Source organism: Dipodomys ordii, unplaced genomic scaffold (assembly GCF_000151885.1).
Source record: "Dipodomys ordii isolate 6190 unplaced genomic scaffold, Dord_2.0 Scaffold1, whole genome shotgun sequence".
Classification (NCBI taxonomy): Eukaryota; Metazoa; Chordata; class Mammalia; order Rodentia; family Heteromyidae; genus Dipodomys; species Dipodomys ordii.
The window spans coordinates 38,374,036-38,393,062 of record NW_012267217.1 but is presented as its reverse complement, the minus strand read 5'-3'; the positions used below and the strand labels follow the sequence as shown (position 1 = coordinate 38,393,062).

General features: G+C 36.2%; 1 protein-coding gene across 1 annotated transcript in view; it reads left to right on the top strand.

The window, feature by feature from the left end:
* The window catches only part of Als2cr11 (amyotrophic lateral sclerosis 2 (juvenile) chromosome region, candidate 11), a 73,487-nt gene that overhangs the window by 8,053 nt on the left and 46,407 nt on the right, over positions 1-19,027 (top strand). The window contains 6 exon segments of the mRNA XM_013014819.1: positions 1,072-1,214; positions 3,006-3,128; positions 4,264-4,308; positions 5,186-5,254; positions 9,797-9,876; positions 17,419-17,565. Of these exon segments, the coding sequence (XP_012870273.1) occupies positions 1,072-1,214; positions 3,006-3,128; positions 4,264-4,308; positions 5,186-5,254; positions 9,797-9,876; positions 17,419-17,565 (607 nt within the window).

Sequence of the window (19,027 nt, the reverse complement as noted above, 5' to 3'; positions counted from 1 at the left end):
CCCAAATGATCACAAACAAGACCACACTAAAGCTACCAGCACAACTATGTTTATTGCAGCATTATTTACCATAGCTAAGATATGGAACAAACCCAGATGCCCCTCAGTAGATAAAATGTTATTTTAAAAAATACTGATTACTTATGCTTTCAGTGTCTCCTCAATTTACACCCTAGGCTGGTGCCTCTGATCCATCCCAGTTCCAGGCTACTTAGATCCACTGTGCTCACGAGTTTAAATGATCACAAGGCTAGCTCAGATTCAAGGGGAAGGAAAATAAACTCCACTTTTTGATGTGGAAGTGAGAAAATAATTTTTGGATATCTATAAGTTACATAACAATCATCATACAACATCAAGGAAAAAGAATATTTCTGAAGCCATAATGCTAATTTACTTATAAGTATACATGCTTCCATTAAACATTTTGGAAATGATTTAGCTTATATCAGTGTCTTAAATAAATTGAATGTTTATTTTTAGACTAGTCACAGTATAATGCCAGTCTCATAATGACAATTTGTGTTTATTTTCTACATAAGGGGAATTAAAAAAACTTCTATATGGAGATTTGTTTGAGATAACCATGAGAAGAAAATTGTTTTACTTCATGGAGTACTATGAAAGATAACAATCCATATCAATAATAGTATACAAGAAGCAGATAGTAAAATAAAGTATAATACTTTTCTCTAAAAATTCTTTGTGTTAAACTGAAAATATCCTCAAGTGGTGTGTATTTATTTAAACAAACTCTACACGATATACGTCAGAAAATTTCAGGGATATATTGCATATTCTTAGTCACTTTAATACCGATATAAAGAAGAACTTGCAAAGGAAGAAGGATGGGAGTGTGGGGTGAAGATATGCTCAGTGTTCTCATGAAGAGGAAAGTGTTTTCTGGCCTATATGTGACTGCTGGCAATAGGGAAATAGTATTTTAAGAGACTTGCCATTTGTATGTTCTAAAATACTTGCTTCTTAATATTTTGACCTGAATTATTCAATGTATTAATTTTTTAATGTGTTATTTTTAAATTACAACAATTTTTTCCTAAACATTTTAAGTCAGTGCTCATCAAGATAATTTGTTCATTCGGATATCAATAAACACCATTGTGAAATGTACAAAAACTTATAATTTGACATCCAGTAGCAATGAAAAGAACCCTGTAATTATATTTAGTGATGTGAAGTATTTTACTATACAGGTAATAATAAATTTTCTTGTATTGATAATAATATCTTTATATAGTTTCACATATTCCATCCTAATTATACATTTTATAGGTAGTAAGGAAATAAAAGTGATGCGTTTAATTTTGTGTTTTATACTGTTTATCTGCTAAGCTATGGATTGTAGTGATGTTTTTAATAAGCTGCTTACTGACAAGTATATTATCTCAGTAGACTTCTTTCTTGATAATAAGAAACTTACTGACAAGTATGTTATCTCAGTATACTCATTATCTCAGTAGACTTCTTCCTTGAAATGTTACTGTCTGGCTTTTAGTGTTTATGTTCTTTTTTGTTTTGTCCATTTTATCTACCTTTTTCATCTTTTCTTTTAAAAAATTTCCCTCCTTTGTCCTCTTTTTAATCCCCTTATATAGACTAATTGTTTTCATATAGAGTATATATTTAATTGTAACACAGTCTCCAAAGACATTGTCTACTTATTTACCTTGTTTATCTATCTTACACATTTATTTATTTTACTGTGTGTGTGTGTGTGCGCGTGCACGCACGCTTATGTACACCAGTCTTGGACTTGGACCTGCCTTGGCCTCAGGCCCTAGGCACTGTACCTTAGCATTTTTTTACTCAAGACTAGAGCTCTACCACTTGAGCATAGCTCCACTTCCAGCTTTGGCTAGCTTTGAGCCATTATCCTCAGATCTCAGCCTTCTGATTAGGTAGGCTTACAAGTGTGAGCCCTTGGTTCCTGGCCTATGTGTTTCAACCTTAAAATTCTTTTTGATGGTATTAGTGTTTGAACTCTGGGCTTCCCACTTGCTAGGCAGATACTATGACACTTGAGCCACACCTACAACCTCATTGCTCTGATTTGTAAAAAAGGATCTTGATTTCTGCCCAGGCTGACTTGGGTTATGATCCTCCTACTTTATGGTTCCTTTTATAGTTGGCGTGACAGGCAAGCACATATCACCAAGTCCAGCTTATTCTGTTGAGATGACGTCTCATGATCTTTTTTGTCTGGACTGGCTTGGAACTACATTCTCCCCAATCTTAACTAGCATAGCATTCAGGAAACTCTGGATTGAATCCCAACAACCACAATAAATAATAAATAAACAATAAATAGTAGACTAGAATAAAGATCACCAAATAAACTAATAAACCAAAAAGGATATTAATATTCTTTAATATTAAATATTTGGATTACTTGTATTCTTTTGATTTTGTGTTAGTTATTAGATTGGATATTATATATATTTGACAATGTAATTCACTTTGTGTGTGTGTGTGTGTGTGTGTGTGTATGTGTGTGTACTGAACTTAGACTTGTGTGACTTGAACTCAGGGCCTGGGCACTGTTGAGGTTTTTTTTTTTCCTCAAAGCTAGTACTCTTCCACTTGAATCACAGTTCCACTTCCAACGTTTGGGGGTTAATTGGAGACAAAAGTCTCACAGACTTTCTTTGGCTGCCTTCAAACTGTGATACTCAGATCTCAGCCTCTGGAATAGCTAGGATTGTAGGCATCACTATCGGCTCCTGGCCAGCACAAAGTTTTGAGAGTGAATACAGAATTAAGATTCCAAAAAAATCATTTGGGCATTAGACATAAAAATTATCCTGATTTGTATTGTGATTAGAGTATATGTTATATTTGGTAAGCTTGAAAAGTTACAAAGCTAGTTACATACAAAATCTAGCAATTACTATGCCCACAATATAATTTATAGATGTATTGACTTAAAATTATTTCTGAAAGTCAACTGAAGATTTAATACTTCTTTTCATATATTTTGTATTGAGGTTCCCAGACGTCAAGAGGATGAGCGCAATAAAATTTTGTTGGAACTAATGCAATATGTCAATTCAGAAAATATTCCTTTTCTTTTAGGGAGTGTTGAAGTACATCTTTATGAAGTAATCCAAGTATGTATAAATTTTTTTCCACTTTGCTGCCACACTGTCCAGTTTGTGTTTGTTATTGTGGTTTATTGTACTTGAGACACCCTTTTATTATCTGCCTTCAAACTCATATGCATAGGAAAACAAATTTTCACTAAAAAAATGATTCAAATGTCTGAGAAACAATAGAATCACCAGATGGCATGGAGCTTAAAGAGGAAAACTTTTCCTCCTGTGAAATAATATGATAGGGAAGCAATTTGAGGGAAGTGTGGAGAAGTGCTGCTCTACATCCTGACTTTAAGATGTGTGAGTTTTTTGGAGAAGGAGAAGTTTTTTAATTGAGAGAAGCATATAAGGAAAACATCATATCTTCTGTGGTGAGTCAGGTCTCAGGGAAAATGGAGAGGTAGAGAGATGGAAGGAATGCAGAGTAAAACAATGAAAGACGCAAAATCTGGGGAAGAAAGGAAATGATGAGATGTCGCATTAGGTGGGCTAATTAATGTGGCAGAGAGATGACCACACATGGTACCCAAGGATACCAATGATTTACTTGGTTAAAAGATCCTAGTAGTCCCCAGGGGATAAGAAGGGCACTAGTCCTCTGAGGAGTCAGTTTATCACGTAACCTGACATAAAGAATATAGAACCTAACCTTTCGTAAAGAATGCAGACATGGTAGTTTCTCTAAGCTGTCCAGAACAGGGAACTGTAACAAGGAAAAACATAAATATGAATATCAACATTTATTATAGTTTCCTGGATTTGTTCTTCTACTGAATGTTTATTATGTTTGTGTTTTAGCTATAAAATTTATATGCATGTTTGAAATAGCATTACCTAATTTATTTTGTGCTGGTCCTGGGGCTTGAACTCAGGGACTGGGCACTGTCCCTGAGAATTTTTTTTCCTCAAGGCTACTGCTCTACCATTTGAGCCACAGCTCCATTTCTAGCTTTTTGGTAGTCTATTGGAGATAAGGACTTTCCTGCTCTGGCTAGCTTCAACCACAATTCTCAGATCTCAGTCTCCTGAGTGAGTCACCAGTGTCCAGCCATTATCTAATTTTAATTGTAATATAGTGTAAATAATACAGAGCTTAAATGCATGAGTAATTGTATATTTAAGAATTTTGTTACTTACTACTGTTTTCTAGAAAGGGTGCTTTACTGAAGAATTAAACATGTTGAAGAAAAATAAAGTAAGAACTTTTCCAAAATGCCTGGTTTTGTGCACATGCAATAGTTTCTTAACTTTTTGTAGAACTTTACTGATACTGTTTGTAGTGTATACCTTTTTATTCTGTTACTAATAGTCACTGATTAATTTAGTAAAAACGTGTTAAATAGAAAATACAATATTTGCTCACAAAATCTTCACTCTACCTTTATTTGTTGTTATTATTGTTGAAGTTGCTAAGTTATGAAATCATTGAGTGAGAGAGTACATAATCCCTCCCTGCTTCTTTGACTGCAGTCTCAGGAGCATCACTGCTAATTTGAAGGAGTAATACTTTTGTCCTGAAGAGTTTTTGAAGAGTTGCCTTTTTAAGTATTTAAGATTGTTAGCTGATTAACTAATTTTCTGTTACAAGAGACTTCTGCTGTCTCATGGCCAAAACTAGAAGAAGGAACAAAAGTCATAACAACTGACCCTCTCCTTCATTTTACACATAAGCAACCTGGGTTCAAAGAGATTAGTTGTCTAATGCAAATTTTATTAGAAAATGAGGATGGAGGTGAGAGGACTGTGAGTAAATACTTTTAAAAATATATGCATGCATTATGAATATGTATATATATATGTTTTAGAACCTTAGTATATAATCCTATTAACAAATCTAAGTTGATATTTTTCATATATCAGTCACAGTATTTTCAAGCTTTAACATGAAAGGTCCTAACATTTTATAGACGGAATAGGTCCTTCTTTAGGAGTTTCTTGCTTGTTTTTTTTTTTTAAATAAGGAGATTCATAAGTAGACCTTTCTAGTTTATAGATTTGTGATATAAAAATAATACTTGCCATCACTTTTTCAACATCATTCTGATCAAATAATAAATTTGCCACATGTTTAGTTTGTCTGCAAGTTGGATGTGGAGTTTATGTTCACCTATGGAAACTTTGGGTATGGATTTTCACATCAGGTTAGTTCCCTTTTTAAAATGTTACTCTGTTTTGTAGCTCAAATATTTTTAAATGCTTCTCTATATTCTAATTCCAGTGTATAAATATGAGAGTTTGCCATTATTTGTTTATACATTTCAAAGGATGATTTTATTCAGATTGTCTTTATTGTTTTGTGGGTTTTTTGTTTTGGGCCTTTTTGTTGTTGTTGTTGTTGGTTATGGGAGTTTTGAACTCAGGGCCTGAAGCTCTTTTACTCAGGACTAGCGCTCTAGTGCTTTGAGCCACAGCTCCACTTCTAGTTTTTGAATGGTTAATTGGAGGTAAGAGTCTCACAAGGACTTTTCTGCCCAGGCTGGTTTCAAATCATATTCTTCAAATCTCAGCCTCCTAAGTCTGGGATTATAGGTGTGAGCTTCCAGTGCTCAGCTTATTTTGTGTTATTTTTGTGTGGTGCCTACACAAATAAAAACTGATAACTGGGAAATACTAAAGGAAAGAACTGCATCGACCCCCTAACCTAGTTTTTGCGGTTCTTCTCTATACTTCACACTGAATCACAGATGTGAAGAGAAAGGGATTTGGAAAATGGTCGTTTCTATTCTATTTTATAATCAAGACAGTGTTAAAATACTCTTTAGGAAGGTTGACTGTAATAGAAGTTTTCCTAATAAAAGATGCCTATTTTTAAAAGCTCATTATTTTAAGTATTTATGAAATGTGGATTTTTACATCTAAAAATATTTAAAGTTTAGTTATTAATTCAAGCATGATACTTCATGCTTGTATTCCCAATCCTTTGTAGATAGAAGCAAAAGGATCATGTATTCGAGGCCAACCTGGGCTACATAGTGAGACCTTGTCTTTTAAAAAAATGGAGTTGTAGGTTAGAGGCATGGACCAAGTGGTAGAGCACAAGCCACGAGCAAGCAAGCTACATGAGTGCAATGCGCCTGAGTTCAAGCCCTGATACCTCAGAAAATAAAGGGGAAGGAAGGAGGGAGGGAGAAGCAAATACTGATATCAGTTATAACATTTTTTACACTGACCATATAACATATATTCTCCCCTCCCCCATGGTCATTTTCAATATCTGATGTTATTTGAACTGTCCTTGATTCGACAAGAGAGTAATAGAAGTCATGCGCTGTGAATCATAGTCCTAGGTACTAGGGAGGCTGAGATTGAGAAGATGAAAGTTTGAGGCCACCCTGGGAAAAGAATCTGAGAGAATCCTCAATTGGTAGCTGGCCATGGTGACATGCTTCTGTTTTCCCAGCTGTACAGGAGGGTAAGATCAGGAGTAGGATAGTTCCAGGCCAACCAGGACTCCATCCTAGTGGAAGAAGTTGGAGGTGGTGATTTGCATCTATAAGTTCTGCTGTAATAAGAGTGTAAAATTAGAGAATTGATGGTTCAGGCATGGGCATCCTATCTAAAAAATACCTAGTGCAAAAAAAGGCTGGAGGCATGACTTAGTGGTAGAGTGCTTGCCTATCAAGCTTGAGGCTTGGAGTTCAAACCCTAGAGAGAAAAAGAGGGAAAGGGGGGAAAAAGGAGAGAAAGAGAGAGTTAATAATCCAAGCTTTGATTTTCCCCATTGGTTCAGTCCTATATGAGAGTGTTCACTACTCTTAAACAACCCTTGGAAATCTCAATAAATTGGGTTTAGTCATTTGCCTAAGAAATCAAATGGAAAAAATAATGGTGTAATTCAATTTTTAGAATGATCACACTGGAAAGATGGAAATAAGCATCTCTGTCCATCTTTTGGGTATTATATTAGCATTAGGCTTAAATAGAGAAAAATGAGGGGCAGAGGGTGAGAAGTATACACAACTAAGATCTGTAAGTTGAACTGAAATCTGTTTGTTCATTATGAGTTCTAGTGTTGCAAGGTTGGTTCCTTAGGAGTCCTTATGGCTTGAGTGGACTGTCTGATTGGAATGAGATTATTGCTTTTGCTTGGGGGTGTGGAGAAACTTCAGTTTCTATCCTAGATAATTGTTTCCACTAGAGGGAGATATCATCATATGGTAATCTCTGAGACTACTGTTCGTGGAATCTCTGGATGACTGCAGGCTGAGGGAAATAAAGAGGCATGTAGATTCTACTCCATGGGCTCTTGACAGAACATTGCAAAAGCTGAATTCCCCATTGGAAATTTTCCTGAAAATATTAACAGAGAATCCTAAAATGATTACCATGCTTCTCTGTGTACAGGATTGGGTATGAATCTGACTCAAATTAATGGGAAACAGATAGAAAATGAATGCAAAAAGATCAGGATTGTATCTTGATTTAACCTGAAAGCCCAATTAAGGAGTCAGGGCTTTTTAAGCCTGTTTTAAAGCAATTTTAAATCTGTTATATGTTTCTGTGAACATTTTTGGATACTAACTTTGTCCTTTTTGTGTATTATGTTCTTGGGCTAGATTCCTGGAAAAGTAATTACCGTCCAAAACAATGGCTCTTTCAAGGAATTATTCTAAAAAATTGTGCCAGTCTATACTATCAGCAAGTGTTGGGAAAAACTGTTGATATTCCTGGATATTATTACAACCTTGGGATATTTCTGAAGCTAGTCTTATCAGGGATGCTGCCGTCTAAGAAAATGATACTTGTATTTCATAGAATCTTTCATTTCAAACTTTTGCTGCTTCTTAAAATAGTCTTATTTTTAACTAGTAATTGAGAGTAGAGACATAAATTTTACTAAATAATTCTATGTTAATTGAGGAATCTCTGTTTTAGTTGCCTATAGTTTTTTTGTTTGTTGGTTAACACATTTTGTGTCAAAACTGAGCAATGGCCAGGCACAGGTGGCTCATGCCTGTAATCCTAGCTACTCAGGAGATTGAGAATTGAGGATTGTGGTTCAAAGCCAGCAACAGGCAGAAAAGTCCATAAAGCTCTTTATCTCCATTTAACTACCAAAAAAGCTGGAAGTGGAGCTGTGACTCAAGTGGTAGAGTGCTAGCCTTGAGCAAAAAAAGCTCAGGGACAGAGCTCAAGCCCTGAGTTCAAGACCTAGGACTGGAACAAAACAAAACTAAAACTAAGCAATACACAAATGAAAGCCACAATGAGAAAGATTTTCCCCCTTCTCTCCTTTGATTTTTATTTCTTTCTCTTTTGCCTATTTTCTTTATTTTGTTCTGAATTAGGGCTTATAAAAGCTTTGTACAACAGTAATCAGCTTGAGCAGGTTTTATGTCCAAATATGAAAATGACATATAAATTTATCCATACTATTTTCAGATAAAGCTAGTCAAGCACTGTTTTATGTAGGTATACTCTGCTAACTCAAGGAAAACAATGGAGCTAGATAATAGATGTCAAACTTGATTTTATGCCCATGAACTTTTCACTGATATAGTGTCCTGACTATCTGTCATGATTGTGTAGAATGAGCCTCACACTGGGTCAGAAAAAGCTGCATTCACATTCTGGCCTTCATGTCTGTTTTATAACCTTGAACAAATTATAAATTTTCACTATCATCTGTAAAATAGGCACAATTGCCTATCTCATTGGTGTTTACTGAGAGGATTAAGAAAAGTTAATGTGGGCTGGGATGTAGCTCAGTGGCAAAGCGCTTGCCTAGCAAACGCAACGCCCTGGGTTCGATCCCCAGTACCAAAAAAGAAAAGACAAAAAAAAAAAAAGAAAGGTTAATGTGGCAATGTCATTCTTTCTGATGGAGGCATAGAATTCCATTGTGTATATATACCACATTTTCTTGATCCATTCATCTACTGAGGGGCATCTGGGTTGGTTCCATATCTTAGCTATGGTAAATAATGCTGCAATAAACATAGTCGTGCTGGTAGCTTTAGTGTGGTCTTGTTTGTAAGCATTTGGGTAATTTGTTAAGAAATGGAAAAGCTTGGAAAAAATTATATTAAGTGAAGTAAGCCAGGCCCAAAGAAACATAGGTCCCATGGTTTCCCTTATTTGCAATATCTAGTATTTGTCTGAGTCAAGCAGAAAAGGTCAGATAAGGTGATGTTAGGGATATGTATTCAAATGTATTTTTTCTTTCATGTGATTGTTTCTAACACATTTATAAGATTATTTCTTTGTTGTTTTGTATGTTCCTCCCCCCACAGTATAACCCCTGCTTTCACTGTATTTGATGTTGTTATAATTTGTGGAGGGGAAGGGGAAAAACAAATCGTTTAAATAGGGATACAGGTGGACCCATTGCAACAATGAGATGTATAAGTCGTTATGTCGAAAATGAACTTTACAACTTTCGTGGGGGGGGGGCAGGGGGAGGATGGGAAGGGATGGGAAGGGGAAACAAAGGAGTCTACAATGCTTGATAAGAAATGTACTCATTATCTTGCCCATGTAATTGTAACTCCTCTGTACAGTATTTGCACTGTAGGAAAGGTTAATGTTATAAAATACTAAGTACATATTTAGTACTCAATAAATTTAGTCCTTCTTTTCATTCTTTTTCTTCTCAAAAGCTTTACCATAGTCCTAAAGTATTAACAACACTAGGGTAAATTGTAATTAAGTAATGATAAAAATATACTTACGTTTTTCTCTAGTTAAAACCTCTTCAGAAACTTATCGAGCCATCTATGTTTATGAAGATTACACCACCCCCGGAGAGAACAGATCCCCAGACGTAAGTGTTTTAGTTGCATTAATGTGTTAAGATTATGTAGCATTGACAATTTGGAGGAAAATTGCTTTGACATCCTAAATTAGGTTTTCTCTTTACTTATTTCTCATTGCCATATATTAATAATACAGGAAATTTCACTATGATAATTTCTTAGAAGGACAGTATATTGTGAACAAGTTTATCCCCTTTATTCTCAATCCTTGCTCCTTGTCTCTCTTTCAGACAGTATTTGCTGGATCTCCTTATGCTAGCATCACTTTGATCTTTTACTTTTAGAGTGAAATCATGCAATATTTGCCTTTCTGAGCTTGACTCATCTTACTCAGTATGATGATCTACACTTCCAATCAACTTCCTGCAAATGATCTAACTTCATTCTTCTTGAATATTAATCTTTTACCATTATAGCTGGTGGGGAATTTCTCATTCTGGCTAATTGTTTCCACTGATGTGCATTTGTCAGTTTCTCTTTTATTCCTGGGTATTTAGATCTCAGTCACAGAGTCATTGCTTTTCCAGTATTTTCCATTTAGTAGTTTCAAGTTGTACCTTAAGATCTTTGATGTATTTTGAATAGATCTTTGTACATGAGAGATAAGGATATAGTTTCCATTTTCTGCATGTGTTTAGCCAATTATTCCAGCACTATTTTTTGAAGAGACTGTCTTTTCTCTGATGTAGGTGAGTATGTATCTGATATTTGTCTAAAACCAAATGGCTGTAGCTATGTGGGTTTATTCTAGATCTTCCATTCAGTTCTATTGGCTTTCATGTCTGTTTTTTTTGGGTCCGGTTGTGGGGCCTGAACTCTGGGCCTGGGCGCTGTCCCTCAGCTCTTCAGCTCAAGGCTAGCGCTCTACCACTTGAGCCACAGCGCCACTTCCCGGCTTTTTTCTTTTTGCTTATGTGGTGCTGAGGAATCGAACCCAGGGCCTGGAGCATGCAAGGCAAGCCCTCTACCACTGAGCCACCTTCCCAGCCCCTGGCTTTCATGTCTTTTTGTGCTAGTACCATGCTGTTTTTATTATTAAGACTCTGTAGTACATTTTGAAGTTTGGTATTATGGTATATCAATGTTGCTCTTTTTTGCTCAGGATTATTTTTCTGGTTGGAGTTTCTGTATTTTCATATGACATGTATATATGTCACATATTTTCATATTTAAGATGGATTTTTCTCTTTCTGAGAAGAATAACAGATTTTGAAGGGAACTCTGACAAGTGTCTAGATTATTTTGGTGGCATAACCATTTTTAAAATATTAATTCTGCAGTGCATGAGCATGGGAGTTCTCTGCCCTCTGCTGTCTTCATCAATTTCTTTCTTCAGTGTTTCATTGTTTCACTTCCTTAGTTAAGTAATTTTTTGAGGTTATTGAAAATGGAATTTGATTCCTGATTACTTTCTCAGTCTACTTAATATTGACTTATATAGAAAAGTTACTGATTTCTGTTCATTAATTTCATATCCTGGTACATTACCAAAAATGTTTATCAGACCTAAGAGTTTGTGAGTTTGTCTTTTTTTTTTTGGTCTCCTTAGGGTAGAAATCAGGTAAGATCTTAAATAATTCTAGTAAAACAAGAAAAACTCAAACCTCAAATTAGTAGGTGGAAAGAAATAAGAAAAATCAGAGCAAAAAATTTAATGAAATGGAGACTGAAAAATACAAGAGTCAGTGAAGGAAAATGTTTGCTCTTTGAAAAAAATTAATAAGCCCTGAGCCAAACTGACCAAAAGAGAGAAAATATCCAAAACTGTATGGTGATTAACCAATTTTGCCAGCACCATATACTGAAGAGGCTGTCTTTCTTCCATTTTATTTTTTAGCTCCCTTATCAAAGATTAGGTGGCTATAGGTCTGTGGGTTCATTTGTGGGTCTTCAGTTCTATTCTATCAGTCCTCAGGTCTGTTCTTGTGCCAGTACTAAGCTGGTTTGATTACTATGGCTTTGTAGTAGTATTTGAAATTTGGTATTGATATTCCTCCAGCACTGTTCTTTCTGCTAAGGATTGTTTTTGCTATTTGGGGTCTTTTATTGTTCCATATGAATTTTTGGATTACTTCTTTTATTTTGTTTAAGAATGAGGTTGGGATGTTGATAGGTATTGCATTGAATTTGTAGATAGCCTTTGGCAGTATTGCCATTTTCATGATGTTAATCCTTCCAATCCAGGAACATGGGTTGTTTTTTTTTCACTTCCCTAGTTCTGCTTTAATTTCCTTTTTCAGGTTTCTAAAGTTTTCATCGTAGAGGTCCTTCACTTCTTTAGTTAACTCCTAGGTATTTTATTTTTGTAGGGCTATTACAAAAAGGGTTGCTTTCCTGATTTCAGCCACACTCGTCTCATTATTGGCATACAGAAAAGCCATTGATTTTTGAAGGTTAATTTTATACCCTGCTACTTTGCCAAAGTTTCAGATCAGTTCAAGTATCTTGGGAGTGGAGTCCATGAGGTGCTTGAAATACAATATCATGTCATCTGCAAAGAGGGAGAGTTTTACTTCATCTTTCCCTACTTGGATACCCTTTATGTTTGCATCTTGTCTTATTGCTCTAGCAAGGCATTCTAATACTAAATTGAAGAGAAGTGGAGAGAGTGGACTCCTTGTCTTGTTCCTGAATTTAGAGGAAATGGAGTTAGCTTTTTGCCATTACGTATAATGCTGGCTATAAGTTTGTCATACACAGCCTTTATTATGTTGAGGAATGCTCCATGGATTCCTTGTTTTTTCCAAAGCTTTCATCATGAAGGACTGTGGATCTTGTCAAATGCTTTTACTGCATCAATTGAGATAATCATGTGGTTTTTATCCTTGCTCTTGTTGATGTGCTGAATTATATTGATTGATTTTGCGTAGATTGAACCAGCTTTGCATCCCTGAAATGAATCCTGTTTGATCATGGTGTATGATTTTTTTTTGGATGAGTTGTTGAAGTCGATTGGCCAAAATTTTGTTGAGAAGTTTTGCATCGATGATCATCAAAGAAATGGGTCTGTAGTTCTCTTTCTTTGATGAGTCCTACCTGACTTTAGGATGAGGGTTATGATGGCTTCATAGAGTTTGGTAGTGAACTTTCACTTTCAATTTCACTGAAGAGTTGGAGTATTGGTGTGAGTTCTGCTTTGAAGGCCTTGTAGAATTCAGCTGTAAATCCATTGTCCTGGGCTTTTCTTGGGTGGGAGGTCTCTTACTGCTATTTCTATTTTGATGCTTGATATGGACCTGCTAAGTTGGTTTAAATCATGTTGGTTTAGTTTGGGCATGTCAATATTTGCTAGAAATTCTTCTATTTCTTCCAGATTCTCAAACTTATTAGCATAAAAGTTTGAAAAGTATTCCTTTATAATGTTCTGAATATTGGTTGTTTCTGTGGTGATGTTTCCATTCTCATCTCTGAGTTTGTTTGTTTGGGTGTGTTCTCTTCTTCTTTTTTTATATTTGTAAAATATCTACTTTATTTATTTATTTTTTACATTTTGTTTTTTTTCTTTTTATTGTGAAAATAACGTACAGAGAGGTTACAATTACATGGGCAAGATGATGAGTACGTTTCTTATCAAACATTGTTGCCTCCTCCTTTGTTTCCCCTTCCCATCCCCTTCCCATACCCTCTACCCCCGCTACTGGATCCTCCCCCCCCACCAACCAAAGTTGTAAAGTTCTTTTTGACATAACAATTTGTACATCTCATTGTTGCAATAGGTCCACCTGTATCCCTATTTAAACGATTTGTTTTTTCCCTTCCCCTCCACAAATTATACCAACATCAAATACAGTGAAAGCAGGGGTTATACTGTGGGGGAGGGACATACAAAGCAACAAAGAAATCATCTTATAAATAGTGCATTTTGTTTTGAGCAGTGTGCTCCCTCTCTTGTTTTCTCCCAGTGTTTTTTTTTTTTACTGTTTTTTTTTATTGTAAGGATACTATACAGAGGGTTACAGTTACATGAGTGAGGTAATGAGTACACTTCCTCTTGAACATTGTTAGCCCCTCCATTGTTTTCCCCCTACCATCCCCTCCCTCCCTCCCTTCCCCGAAGTTCTTTTTTTTTTTTTTTTTTGTGATTAAGTGATTACATAGTTTCTAAGTCACAAGTTCATTCTAACTTTCCTGGAGCAAATTGTCTATCACAGTCTGTAATATATAACAGTGTTCACATGTTATACACCATACATGTGATCAGCAGCGTGGGGATATTTAGTAGTTCTCCCAGTGTTTTCCCTTTGAACTCCTCACCCCCTACTTCTATAGTTCATTTCCAGCATAGTACTGCATTTTTTAAACTGCTTTTATCTAGCATAAACTATAAAGTGTGGTTCAAGCCACAAGTGAAACAGTGTCACTTTAACAATAGCAGGAACTTTTCAGGATGGATTTCTCCTATGTTTGTGTGGCAGGGATCTTGCTGCGATTTGGTCAAGCTAAAGAGCTTGGAAAAGCTGATGTCTGTGAATGCTGACCAAGGAAATGTGATTAAGAGGGATGCCTGCTGTCTGTCTGGCATGCCCCGCTCCTGCTCCTCCACAGTTCACTCACAGAGAGGCTAAGATCCTGGATGTGTTATTTTATCCCAGAGTTTACATATAGAAAAGAGGGCTTCCTTGGGTTGCTGGTTTACCTGCCACAGACTATGAGCAGTAAATTGCACTTGTGTGAAGTGACTAAGAGCACCATATAGAGCAGTTAGAATGATTTTCTTGAGTAAATATATGAGTTAATAATGGTTCTAAATACTTCCAAGTAATAGAATTTCTTTAAAAAATATTTCAATGAGTTAAAAATAGATGAACATATTAAACATAGAATAATGATTTAATTTTTCTTCATAAAATTAAGTGGTAAATATATTGTTAATCTGCTTAATTAATTTATTTTTTTGTTGGTCGTGGGGCTTGAACTCTGGGCTTGGGCGCTGTCCCTGTGCTCTTCAGCTCAAGGCGAGCACTCTACCACTTGAGCCTATTTTTATTTATTTTAAATTTTATTATTAATACGTTTTTATTGTAAAAATACCGTACAGAGGTGTTACAATTACATGAGCAAGATAATGAGTACATTCTTATCAAGCATTGTTGCCTCCTCCTTTGTTTCCCCTTACACCATCCCTTCCCACCCCCCCAAAAAGTTGTAAAGTTCATTTTTTGACATAGCATCTTGTACATCTCATTGTTGGAATGGGTCCACCTGTATCCCTATTTAAACAATTTTTTCCCCTTCCCCTCCACAAATTATACTAACATTAAATGCAGTGAAAACCGGGGTTACACTGTGGGGGAGGGGCATACAAAGCAACAAAAAATCACCTTATAAATATGTTAGAAACAAGAGCAAGAAAGAAAAACCATTTGAGTCTTTATCTTGGGGTTCATTTTGCCTAACATCAACTTATCTGACCTTTTTTGCTTGTCTCAGACATATACTAGGTATTGCAAATAAGGGAAACCATGGGACCTTTGTTTCTTTGCTCCTGGATTACTTCAGTTAATATAATTTTTTCCAAGTCTTTCCATTTCCTAACATTCCATTTCCATCATTCTTTTTTTTTTTTGGGTCCGGTCATGGGGCCTGAACTCTGGGCCTGGGCACTGTCCCTCAGCTCTTCAGCTCAAGGCTAGCGCTCTACCACTTGAGCAACAGTGCCACTTCTGGCTTTTTTCTTATGTGGTGCTGAGGAATTGAACCCAGGGCCTCATGCATGCAAGGCACTTGCCTCTACCACTGAGCCACCTTCCCAGTCCCTTCCATCATTCTTTCTGATGGAGGCATAGAATTCCATTGTGTATATGTACCACATTTTCTTGATCCATTCATCTACTGGGTGGCATCTGGGTTGGTTCCATATCTTAGCTATAGTAAATAATGCTGCAATAAACATAGTTGTGCTTTTTTCTGATAAGATTTGCTAAGGGTCTGTCAATTTTGTTAATTTTTTCAAAGAACCACCTCTTTGTTTTGTTCTTTCTATGGTTTTTTTGGACTCTAATTCATTTAATTCTGATTTAATTTTAATTATTTCTTTCCATCTACTGGATTGGAGTTTAGTTTGCTGCTTTTTTTCAAGGAGGTTCCGATGTCTCATTAAATTGTTGACTTCAGATCTCTCCAATTCCTTGGTGTAGGAACTCAGAGCTATAAACTTGCCTCTGAGTACTGCCTTTGCTGTGTCCCAGAGGGGCTGGCAATTTGTGTGCTCATTTTTGTTGAATATCATGAACATTTTAATTGACTCTCTGATCTCTTCCATGACCCACTCGTGGTTCAACAGTGTTCAGCCTCCATGTGTTACAGAATTTCCTTTGGTGGCTTTTGGTGTTGAGTTCTAATGTTTTGATCCGAGGTTTCACTGTTGAGTTTTTGCCAGCTGGTCTATCCAGCGGGAACAGTGGTGTGTTAAAGTCCCCAACAATTAATGTCTTTGGATCTATGTGAGATTTTAGGGAAAGTAGTTTTTCTTGGATTATCTGCTACTATTTTATTGCATATATTTTCTATGTCTTTAGCTTAGACCTCGTCTCTTTTGTCTATACCTATGATTCATAGATTTGATATTTTATTGGTGTCCTAGAGGTCTTACATGTTCTGTCCATATTTTCTTAGTTTCTTAGTTTTCCTTTATCTTTGTCTAACTGATCTATTCCTTTACTTTATTTTTTTAATCTCATTTGAAGCTATAGTGTCAATGTGATAGTGCAGTGGCTAAGTTAAAGGTGTTATTTTTTTTACCATTAAATGGGCTTATTAGCCAAAATAGTTAACCCTTCTCTTGTAGAAGGGTTAGTTATCTGTTTCTGGACTGTTTTCTCTATAGAAAGCTTTCTTTTGTGTATTTGGAGGTCCTGCGGGGAGCTTTGCAGGCTCTGAACTAGCAGATTCCAACTGGATCCACATACTCCTCAATGTTATTTCTAGGGCAGCAAATATCCACACCTTATGGTGCAATCAGAGTCAAGAGAACAAGGAGAACACTGAATTTTCTACTGGTGGGAGGAGAATTGAGGAATTTAGTTGCTTTACCTGCTAGTCTCAATGTTTGCAGACCCTTTTACCTTCCAGTTGTAAAAAAAGGAGGCAATAGAAGTTTTATAATTCAGATTGTCTGAATATAATTCAGATGATGACTGTAAGCAAACACAAGCCAGAATGTAGTTCCTAGGTGTGTTCTTAGTGCTTTCAGGCCCTGCTGTACAACTGACTCTCCTCATGATGGTATCTTCAGTTTCGAGGAACATTGTAATTACCTTAAGACATCCTAAAAACATGACTGGAAAGGGCTAAAGGCTCCCAGATAAATGGAACACTGAATGATTTTTCTTAATAACGAGGGAGAACTTTCGAATTTCTGAATATAGCCTTGGAGAAAGGAGGTAAGGAGATCCCTAGGGATAAGAGGCAGCACACTCTTCATGGCAGAGGAGGGAAAGGAGAGGTGGAATAAAAGTACAAAAGATAATACTAATTCTTTTTATAATATCTACCACTGATTTTAAAAGTACATTCTTGCATGATATTAACACTTTGTTATCATTTTGTAGAAATGTTATTACACCCCAGCCAATAAGTTATCCAGCATTCTTATCCCAGGACCTGAATGTTACTGTTGGAACTCAAACTGATAAGAAACATTCCATCCAGACACCTATAGTGCAACTAGAAAAGCTTCAGCAACAGCCCCGGGAAAGGTAATGCACATTTTATTTCTTTGTATTCTTGTTTCATAACCTAATTTCTTCCTCTGGGCCATTGTTTTTCCATTGGCCCAGCAATACTGATTGTGGTGATGCTTCATGCGTTCATAGATTATTTCTTAGCAAATTTAAGTGTTTTGTTCAATGGAAATCAATGTTTTGTTAAGAATAGAAGTGAAAACTCATAAGGAAGACAACATAACTGTTGCTATCTTTACTCAACAATGTACTGCATAGTTTCATGCTTATTTTTGTGTTTCTCACTCTTTATCTCCATGTTTCAATCTGGATATTTCCTTTGGACTTTCTCTTGTTCACTTATGTTTTGTTTCTAATCTGCTGTTAAACTAGTTGACTTCTTAATTTGTTATTTTCTTTCTCAGCTAATGGATTTTCCACTTGTATAGATTATAGATTATATTTCTCTATCAAAAATCTTTAGCTTTGCCTTCTAGTCTTTTGAACATACTAATCATTGTACTAGCCAGCATAGACCACTACAAAATACAACTCAGGTACCTTTAACCTTAGATATTTATTTCTCACAGTTGGGAAGAGGAGAGGAGAGATGAGAGAAGAGAATTCCTGGGGCTTGAACTCAGCCTGGGCACTGTCTCTGAGTTTGCTTCTTTTCCCCCTCCTCAAGGTTAGCACTCTACTACTTGAGCAACAGCTCCACTTTCAGATTTTTGTTTTGTTTTGTGATGGCCTAGTGCCATCAGGGCCTAGGCACTATCCCTGAGCTATTTTAATCAAGGCTAGCACTCTTACCACTTGAATCACAGCTCCATTTCTGGTTTGTTGAGGTTAATTTGGAGATAAGAGTGGCATAGACTTTCCTGCTCAAGCTGGCTTTGAACCATGACCCTCAGATCTCAGCCTCATGAGTAGGTAGTAGTTAACTGGAAATAAGAGTCTCACAGATTTTCCTGCCCGGGCTGGCAATCCTTAAACTCCTGTCCTCAGATCTCAGCCTCCTGAATAGCATCAGCTATTAGTGCCCAGCCTAATTCCCTTTTGTATCTTATCTTATATGGACACTAATCCCATTTGTGAGGGCTTCACTCTCAACCTCGCAACAGTCTCACATCCAAATACGATTACAAAGAAGATTCGAGGCTTCAATTTATGAATTCAGAGGGATGCAAAACAGGAATCATTGCTGTTTTAAAGCATATGGGTTTAATGGGATCATTACCTGGATATGGTATAAATTTGTTCCTATTGTTGCCTTTTCCTCTTGCTTTTTGGTCAAGCCTTAAATCTCTTATTCTTGAATGGGTACTTGTTTTCACTGTGTGCCAGACATTGTAACTGAAGAGTTACAGAACTCATTGGAAGCTCTGGACTATGTACATACTTAGAGGGCATGCATTTGCATTGGCTGCCAGCTATGCTCAGAGTACCAGCAATTTCAAGTCATTTCAATGTAATTGAGATTGATACTGAAATAAAA